General features: G+C 42.6%; 1 protein-coding gene across 1 annotated transcript in view; it reads left to right on the forward strand.

The window, feature by feature from the left end:
* The window catches only part of COL4A2 (collagen, type IV, alpha 2), a gene marked incomplete at its 5' end in the record, with an annotated part of 48,490 nt that overhangs the window by 35,718 nt on the left and 3,186 nt on the right, over nucleotides 1–9,586 (forward strand). Inside the window, 12 exon segments of the mRNA XM_010016436.1 lie at nucleotides 1–36; nucleotides 508–615; nucleotides 1,587–1,694; nucleotides 2,978–3,049; nucleotides 3,450–3,599; nucleotides 3,724–3,816; nucleotides 5,276–5,437; nucleotides 5,575–5,673; nucleotides 6,300–6,446; nucleotides 7,061–7,177; nucleotides 8,028–8,219; nucleotides 8,567–8,853. The exon segment at nucleotides 1–36 is cut by the window's left edge and continues 28 nt beyond it. Coding sequence (XP_010014738.1) covers nucleotides 1–36; nucleotides 508–615; nucleotides 1,587–1,694; nucleotides 2,978–3,049; nucleotides 3,450–3,599; nucleotides 3,724–3,816; nucleotides 5,276–5,437; nucleotides 5,575–5,673; nucleotides 6,300–6,446; nucleotides 7,061–7,177; nucleotides 8,028–8,219; nucleotides 8,567–8,853 — 1,571 coding nt within the window.

The following is a 9,586-nucleotide window of genomic DNA, read 5'->3' on the forward strand; positions in this document are numbered from 1 at the left end:
GCCTTAAAGGGGAAGTTGGTGTGCCGGGCTTAACAGGTATTAATTTCACAGTTGCTCTGGGTGTATGGCTTTTTTCATACTAAAGTCCACAGAGGAAAGGAGGGGGAGCTTACCAGAGGCTTTTGGTGGCTATTGAACCTGTGCTGTCATGGCAGCTCACGAAGAGGAAGTGATTATGGATGATGGAATGGCAGAGTCAGGTCCATTTTGGATTGGGTTGTTTAGGTCATGTATCAAAATTTCCCTGCACATGCAGCACACTTGAACATCAGTGTCATATTCCACATAATTTGGGGAGTACTTTTAAAAACAAATTTAAAGATGGTTTGGCCAGCATGCTGCAGGTGACTATTCATTCTCCCAGATTATACAAGCACCCTGACTAAGAAAATGTCTTTATGCGGCAAGATCAGGACCTGTTCAGTAGCCAATTTCACATTATACTTGTTAGCTTTAAGGGTTGTACAGAGATTATTAAAAGAACATACTGGTTTCATGCTTTTTCAGGCACAAGAGGAGGCGCAGGACAAAAAGGTGAAGGCGGTGATCCTGGCTTCCCTGGCATTGAAGGCCTCAAGGGCACGCAGGGTCTCCCTGGCACTGTGGGACAAGAAGGTAAAATATTCTTTTTAAAGCTCAAAAGAATAAAACTGTTTAAGAAGGGAAAGAAACTGTTTAAGAAGGGAAAGAAAAAAGTCGTTGTTCTTTTTAATATGTTGATCATTCTGTAAGTTGGTAAAGAGCAGTGAAAAGGATGTGGAACTCATGGTAGAACTTATTAAGAGGAAATTGCGAAAGCCAACCTCTGCTTCATACCAGTTTTACTTTTTACAGCAATCGTGTCCAAAGTGTTGTGTTGCTGGCATACTCGTGTATTCTAATGCTGCCTCAATACTTCAAGGAAAAGGGTTTTTTAATGCTCTTTTCTGTCAAAAATGAAGTCAATATTCCCTAGGACCCAGTTACAGAGCCTTTGAACCAGGCTCATTGGCTGACTGTGCAAGAGTACTGGGGGAACTGAAGTCAGGTTTGGCTCTGGCTGGATCGTAAACTCGGGGCTTAAGAACATGTCTTATTGCAAGAGGATCATGAAAATGCTCTTTCAGAACAGTTGCTCCACATTTCTCATATAATTAGAGGGGTTAGAAACTCCAGCCAAGACTGAAGCAGTTTCAGTAGGTACCTCACTGGGAAACAGTTCTTGTCTGAACAGCTTTCCGGTCAGAAAGGCAAATCAGATGTGGCAGAAGGGGCAACTGAGGAGCACATAAATGAAATTACTTATCAGAACTGGTAATGGAAGTAAAATTGTCATTTCAATAGGAGAAGGCCACTGTATTTCTGAGGTTGTCAGAAAGGTTGTCAAAAACCTGAAGTTTGTAATGAATTGTTCTGTTATACCTTGCCTCTCCTACCTTTACACTCCAGCTTTCTTCCACTTGGATGAGCGGTGCCGTGTCATACAATGACATTAGGAGGGGAAAGCCTTATTTTTGCTACCTGGGAGAATTAAGGTAGCACAAGTCTATGGTTTTGGGTGACTGGCTTTAAGGGCACTCATGAGCAATAACATCATTGTCACACAGGTTTGCCCGGACTGGTCGGCCCCCCAGGGCAGCAAGGAAGCCCTGGGACGCCTGGATTTCAAGGTGAAAAGGGAACTCCTGGCTGGCCTGGCTTACCAGGACAAGCAGGTATTCATACAGCTTCAGCTATTCAGTCATTTCAGTGTGAGCACTTGCTATTGTTCCTTTGGGATGGAGAAGAAAGGGAGCTTTTTGCAGTTCAGAGTGGCAGACTTCCCTCTAGTAAACATTTATTCCTCATAAAGTCCATGTGCATTAGTGAAGACCCATGTGGTTGCTTTCTGATTTATGGCTTCTGAAGGACTGGTGTCTGCTGAGCTCACTTTAACTGCTGATGACCTTCCTCAACCAGGAGAGCAGTTTTGAGGAAACATACTCATTTTTCATGACAACTGGGAGGAAAAAACAAATAAATATTTGAAATGCAGCAAGAGCAGTGATATACAGTATCAGAATATTATCACGTGGCATTAGAGAGCAAACAATATACTTATGCTACATCATCATAAAAAACTGTGAACTGATCCAACATCTGATGTTAAGGATAAATGACTTATGGCTCAGACAGAATTCTGCTATCAAAATGCAGGTGATTGATAGTTTAAGATGAAGCTGCTTGAATCACAGGATATAGAATCCCATTGTTTACCACCTAATTCCTTAATATGTTAAGCAGATTTTTTTTTTCTACAGTACAGCCAGAAATTGCCCTGCTTTTACTAGGATTCATCTACCTGAATCTTCATCAAATCTAAGCTAATACAGTTAGGAAGGCTGCCTTTATAGACAGTGAAAAGAGAGAGAGAGACACTTTTTATTGTGAGGTTGAATTGTCCTCCAGAGCTCTGGCCATTGATTAGAGGTACCTGTCTAGCTTTAACGTCATTCTTAACACTTTGACAGGTACAAATAGATGGGATAAATTCTACCTGTAACAGCAGCTATTACGCATATTGTTAGGGGTTTGTTGAGTTTTGGGGTTTTTTAAATTACAGAGAGTGAATTTCTCCTGAAGAGAGCTTCACTATAATCACATTTAGAGACTAAAATTATGCCATAATAGTCTTGGTTTGAGGATTTTTGGAAACTAAATGGTTATTAAAAAACTCATAGCAGCAAGACTGGAGCTAATGGCATGCTACCAGACAGATCAAAGATATTTTAAAAAGTGATAATCTTGTTTATTACTTGGATATTAGCAAAATCTGCTAATCACAAACCCATGGTGTGGTGTATTTCATAGTAAGCTTATTGTAATGAATTCATTTGCATATAATACACAAGACTTTAACACAGAATAGTATTTATTCAAACATCTGAAATTTTTGCTTAGAAATACATACAGACTCATAGAAACTATCAAGATAATCATGAACACAATTTTAAAACAGGCTTGCCTGGCTTAAGAGGAATCAGTGGACTGCATGGTTTACCGGGCACTAAGGGCTTACCAGGATCACCAGGTAAGTGAGACTCTTATTCTGCCTGTTCAGAGACATAATGTTGTGTTGGCTGCAAGTTTGGTCACTGAGATCTTTGCAATGTGACTTTCTTAATGGTATTCCAAAGCCCAAGGTGGAATTTGCTTCAGTATTGTGGGCTCTGGCAAACAGCTTCATATCCTATGTGTTGCCACGCAGATAGATTAGAACTCAACTTTAAATCATAATTTCTTTTCCTCTTATCAAGTTAAAGCCTCAAGGCTTTTTTTTTCCTATTATGAGCTGTTTTTTCAGTGAGCCATTACAGACTCACGTATTTAGTAAATCCAGATGCTCTGTACATGTATGTTAGCATGCTGACACGCTGTTACATGCAGAAACATTTCAGCTTTCCTCTTAATTTTTAACAACTCCACAACAGGTCCGGATGGCTACGGCTCTGCAGGTTTCCCAGGCACGGTGGGTGACAAAGGAGAAGCAGGAGAGCCGAGCAGAGTGGAAGGCAGCCAAGGACCTCCGGGTCAGAAGGGAGACAGAGGCGTTCCAGGTTTGTATTCCAGAGAATGGGTTCTGTGCAGGTGTTTTCCATTTTGAAAATTCCATTCTTTATACTTAGTCTGAGGTGAGTCCTTATAATTGCAATTGTGCATTTTCCTTGTAGTACTGATTATTTCTTCTCTTCCTTTCAGGAAAAACTGGGCAGGAAGGACCTCCAGGTCCTCCTGGGATTTCAAATATATCAGGACATCCTGGTGATAAAGGCTCCCCAGGTCTAGACGGAGTGCCAGGTAATTCATGCCTTGTTCCCCTCAGACAAGAATAAAAGATTATGTAGAAGGTTGTGCCCTCAGACAACAATAGGAGATTAAGTACTGGATTAGCAACAGCAGTTTCATTGTTATCTCTGTCTTGATTCAATAAAATAGCCCTATTAAATGCAACACGAAAGTGCATGAATAATTGTTGGACAGAACTAATGGTGTATAAGATAATAGGGACAGACCTCGTGAAAGTAAAAGGCAGTTTCTCCAGGTTGTCCTGATGGAAGGGTTTGATTTTCATGCAAATAACAGATTTAATCATCCAGAATGCTTTTAACAACTTTCAGAAGGATTATGCTAATTTACTACTTTAAAATCTGAGGTCTGCTATGAGCCTGCCTCTCTCACACATATGAAAGAGCCACTCTGTGTCTCTCTATATTTAAAGGCTGATATACCTGTAGCTTATTGGACTGCACATTTGTTTCAAACTGTAGTGCCACTGTGAAGAGCTTGTAGCAGAAGCTGCAGATGTCCTAATGCCATCTTAATATGATGCATGGAAATTTTTATGTAAACTTGGCAAAAGTTTACAACAGGCAAACCAGACGAAACCCAACAGAATACCTAGGTTTCCAAATGGAAAACGAACGTTACTTGGCCTACACTGCACACTGATTCCCACTCCCCAGGCAGTCATTGGATTAAAAATTAAAAGTAGAAGCAGTCAGGAGAGGGGAACAGGAACCGTCTCCCAGCCAAAATCGTGAGGCATGGCTTGCTCTTACTTTGCCACATGCATCTTGCATTTGGTCCGACTTCAAGAGGCAGCATGAGAGATGCCCCACTCAAAAGCCTACTTAGTAAATCCCCCTCTCTCTTCAGAACCAAGGTCCAAATGTCTTCTTAAGCAGCAGAGGTAACTGAAGAGAAACCTGCCAGGTCTAGCTTCAGGCAATACGTAATTCTAGAAAAAGAAGCTGTTCCCATAATTCCCAAGGCAGCATGAAGTAGTTATTTGTATCCAGATGTTCAACTGAAGCACTAAAATACACTGAACAGTAAGTTCTTGGCTGACTTTACCACCTGGCACTGAGTCAGGCACTCACTGCTCTTTGATTTTTCTCTAGTTACTTGGAGAATTTAGGATGAAGCAGGGAAGCACCTATTGAAGTGGGGCACTTGCTGGGGAAGGAGGAGCTCACTGAAGGATGCATCTCAGCAGGCACCTCACTTCTGCTTGCGTATTGAGATGAGACTGTGCTTTGTGGGAGCTTCATGCTCTAATTCCTCTGCCACTACAGCAATGAGTATACCAGCCTCAGAGCAGGAGTGCTGAATACGTTTGTTGGGGAGCTAAGCATCATTTCCCCACTTAAATTAAGGAAATAAAACCTGATGGGATACAATTAGATAGTACTGTTGTTTTCCCCTGTGTCCAGGTCTTAAGAATAAACTGATTACAACCTATCTGTGCTCTAAATAGGCTATCCAGGACTACAGGGACAGCCTGGAATACCGGCTTCGCCAGGAAGCAAAGGAGAAAGTGGACAAACAGGTGTGAGTGGAGAAATTGGCCCAAAAGGAAGTAGAGGTGACCCTGGATTATCAGGGAGACCTGGCGTTCCTGGGTACCCTGGGCCAAAAGGTAAGGATGGGAAATGCTGATCTTGGCCAGGGGGGCAGGGGATCCTCCTATGCTACAGCAGCTTTAATAACATGACTTTTGCACTCACTTGATCGGTGTTGAAAGGCAGTAATGCCACCTTTTGTTTTGCATTAAAGGTCGTAAGGGTGAGCAAGGTGTCATCGGCTTTATGGGCCCAGTAGGATTTCCAGGTGATTTGGGACCTATTGGACCCAAGGGAGATAGAGGACTGACTGGTAAGTGCAATTAGATGCATGACTCCTTTCTAAACTACTCATTTTGCAGCTCCACAGAGCTGACCTAACTGGCCTTGCTTTGAGTGGGAAGTTGGGCTAGATGACCTCCAGAGTCTTCTACAACCTGCATGACTCTGTGTGACCCCTGGCAAATTCCAGTGGGCAGATGCCTGAATTTAACATGAGTAGTCAACTTTTTGCCTTTATCAATTTATTTTGTATGAGGGACCAGCTCCAAAATCACAGCCTCTTTCAGGGTTAAAAAACAGAAGAATTCCTGATCTAAACTAAACCTCCAGAGTAGGCACACTGGATATTCAGAAATACCTTTAAAATCCTTCACTCCATCTGTACCATCATCTATTTGTGTCTCTTGAAGCCCACCAAAAGATGGTGCTGTGCCTCAGAGAGCTGCCTGCTGTCTGGGGGGAACTTCCCAGCTTCCTGTGACATACATGAGGGAGCAGTGGCATCATTCGTTTCCTTCTGCTTATCTGTGTGCTGTCCAAGAGTTGCTGACCACAGTGCCTTGCTCACATATGCATATATATCTGTAGATGAAAGCAGGCTAAGGAAAATACTGGGTTTTTTTTAATCAATCTATCTCATCCTGTTTCTAATCACAGGCTTTCAGGGCCCTCCAGGCTCTCCTGGGCTGTCCCCTCTTCCTCCAAGGCTGGTTGCTGAGCAAGGTTCACCAGGTCCCCGTGGAAATATAGGACCTCAAGGAAGCCCAGGAGATATGGGACCTCAGGGTCCACCAGGCGATCCAGGTAGGAACTGCACCCTCAGAGTGAAAGATCAGTTCCCCTTAGTGAGGTCAGGTGACCAGAGCACTGCTTTGGCTCTCTTCTACTTTACATTCTGGAAGTCAGAAAGGAGAGTCAAATTTTGGTCTTGTAAAGCTAGGGCTTGGCTTTCCTCCTCCTCCTAGCATTTAGAACTTAAGCAAAACACAAGGAAACTTTGACAACACCCACGTAGCCAAAGCAACACCAGATGTGGATCTCATTTAAATCAAGATTGAACTTCTTTGGTGGAAATGTGCACATCCTTGTGGGCATGCTGTCAGCACAGGAATGTAGCATTAGTGATGTGTGGATCCAACACAGTGCACTTCTTGCTACTAGCTTCATCAGACATGCATGGTGGTAGCAAGAGTCAAAGATCAGGGTTGTGCTGCTCATGTAGTCTTGATCCCAGGAACTTTTTCCAGTGAAGTCAGCGCTCCTTGCCTGAGCAAGAACCATAGGATCTTGCCTTTAGTGTAAATTGGTAAATATGTCAGATAAGACCAAACATGTACAAGTAGAGTATGTGTTAACAAAGCAAGTAGCAATGTTGATATCTGTGTAGTCACTGTGCTTATAACCATTGTTGGTGCAAGGTTTCAGAGGCACACCTGGGGAGCCAGGACTCCAGGGCAGGGGTGGCATTCCAGCTCCTCCCGGCTCCAGAGGTGAACAAGGAGCAACAGGGTTTCAGGGTCCAGTAGGATTTGAAGGTAAGAAATACTGCACAGCGCTTCTTTCCTCTTTCCCATGTCACTGCCATAAATCATTCTGTAGTTCTACCTCAATGGATGGGGAGGAGGAGAGGAGAAAGAAAGTTTCTGACTTCGCAGCTTCTTCACAGGGGACAAATAACTAACTTTTAACAGAGTTATCTTAAAGCAATATTTTCACAATAAGTTTTGATAAATGTAGATGTCAGTCCACTCATGTGAGTGAGTTTGTTTTGATCTGTGTTTCTATATTGATTTTGATCTGTGTATTTTTATATTGATTTTCTTTTAAGTATTTCAGCCTAGTGTTTTACTAATAGTTACATTCACGGAAACAAATGGTTGGGTAGGTGATATTTGTGTAAATGGTGTTTAAAGGAACATATTTATAACAGAAATACCTTAGCCAATCAAAAAGCAGAACAATTACTACCTTAATTAACTAAGTACACAGAGAAAAAGGTATTTGCAGAGCATAGTTGTAACCACATGAAGCAAACACAAGCAATTCAAAACCCATTGTTTAATCTTGGACTAAGAAAACATTTTAAAGGAAAAATAGGCTCATCTGAATTGTAGAAAGTATGCTCAAATCCAGGGTATTATATGTGACTTTTCCTGGCTCTGATAGCAAAATACATCCCTTAGAAACCAGGGAGCCTGATCCAGCAGCAATCTACTTCAAAAGCAACTGCTGTAATCCTACAACCACAGTTCTTTTAACAATAACTTACCATAAGAAGAGTCATCATGCAATTAAGTTTTATTCATCGGCAGCTTAGCCGGAATATCAGAGCATTTGTGGGAGCACAAACTAAGCTGTATTCTTTCTTTTCCCATCTCTTCTAAGGTCAGCCAGGCCGTCCCGGTAGCCCCGGGCTGCCAGGCATGCCGGGTCGCAGTGTTAGCATGGGCTATCTGCTGGTGAAGCACAGCCAGTCTGATCAGGAGCCAATGTGCCCGGTTGGCATGAACAAACTCTGGAGTGGATACAGCCTACTGTACTTTGAAGGACAAGAGAAAGCACACAACCAGGACCTAGGTACGTGCAGGTGTTGCTGGCAGCAGCCTCAATTCCATGTCTCTAACTGAAAATAACAGCAAAAAAATAAAAATTGATCTTAGAGGGAGCTGGGATATCAGCAGACAGGCTTAGGAAACACCAGAATGAGAAGATAAAAACTGGATGTCTGCATAGAGTGCCCCTGAGCTAATTCCTGCAAGTCATTAGTATTGCTCAAGGGGACCTCTGAAGCCAGCGAAACATTCTGGACTGCAGGGTTTTACTGACACATGCTTGGGAAAGAGCAGGAAACTGAAAACGTGCATTGTCCTCTGCGTGAATGATTGCCATCATTTCTATTATTTTTTCTCTTCCCTTTTTAACAGGGCTGGCCGGCTCCTGTTTGGCTCGTTTCAGTACTATGCCATTCCTCTACTGTAACCCTGGGGACATTTGTTATTATGCAAGTCGAAACGATAAATCCTACTGGCTCTCAACTACGGCACCTCTTCCAATGATGCCTGTGGCAGAAGACGAAATCAAGCCATATATCAGTCGGTGCTCAGTTTGCGAAGCCCCAGCTGTGGCAATTGCTGTCCATAGCCAAGAAGCTTCTATTCCTCACTGCCCCGAAGGCTGGCGCAGTTTGTGGATCGGATATTCCTTCCTTATGGTATTTGTTCTCCAGTGTCACATTTTGCGTTTGAGTCTTAGATACTAGGAAGGCTGCTCTATTTTAGAGCCAGCAACACCAAAACCATGCATCATACTGGGGAACCAGAGAACTACAAAACTAGTTTCTAGGAAGCAGAAGAGGAGAAACAAAATGTCTGTGAATTGCGGACAAAATTGCCTCTTGCCAGAATAACATCTGGAGTCCTTACTACATGTACAAAGTAGCGCTTCAGAGCAGAACACAGGGACAGCTGTGGACTAACAAATAAAATTGTACCGAGGTGCGACAGTAGCCTAAAGCATTTCCACAGCTAAAGATTAGGAGTTACTTATGTGCATCACTAGCAAGAAGCTCATCTGGATTTCAAAAAAAGAAAAATCTACCTTTTCCCTTCTTTTGGAAACTTAAAATCATTGATACTTGGTCTAAGATTTGAAAGCTGGAGAGGGACTTTTTATAGTGAGTAGTAATAGGACAAGGGGGCATTAAAGAGAGTAGATTTAGATTAGATTATCAGGAAGATATTCTTTACTCTGAGGGTGATGAGAGACTGGCATAGGCTGCCCAAGGAAGTTGTGGTTGTCCTGTCCCTGACAATGTTCAAGGCCAGGTTGGATGGGGCTTTGACCAACCTGGTACAATGGAAGATGTCCCTGCCCATGGCAAGCGGGTTGGAACTAGATGATCTCAACTCAAACCATTCTGTGATTTAGAAGCTTACATTTTTCAC

This window comes from Nestor notabilis, unplaced genomic scaffold (genome assembly GCF_000696875.1).
Source record: "Nestor notabilis isolate BGI_N333 unplaced genomic scaffold, ASM69687v1 scaffold14676, whole genome shotgun sequence".
NCBI lineage: Eukaryota > Metazoa > Chordata > Aves > Psittaciformes > Psittacidae > Nestor > Nestor notabilis.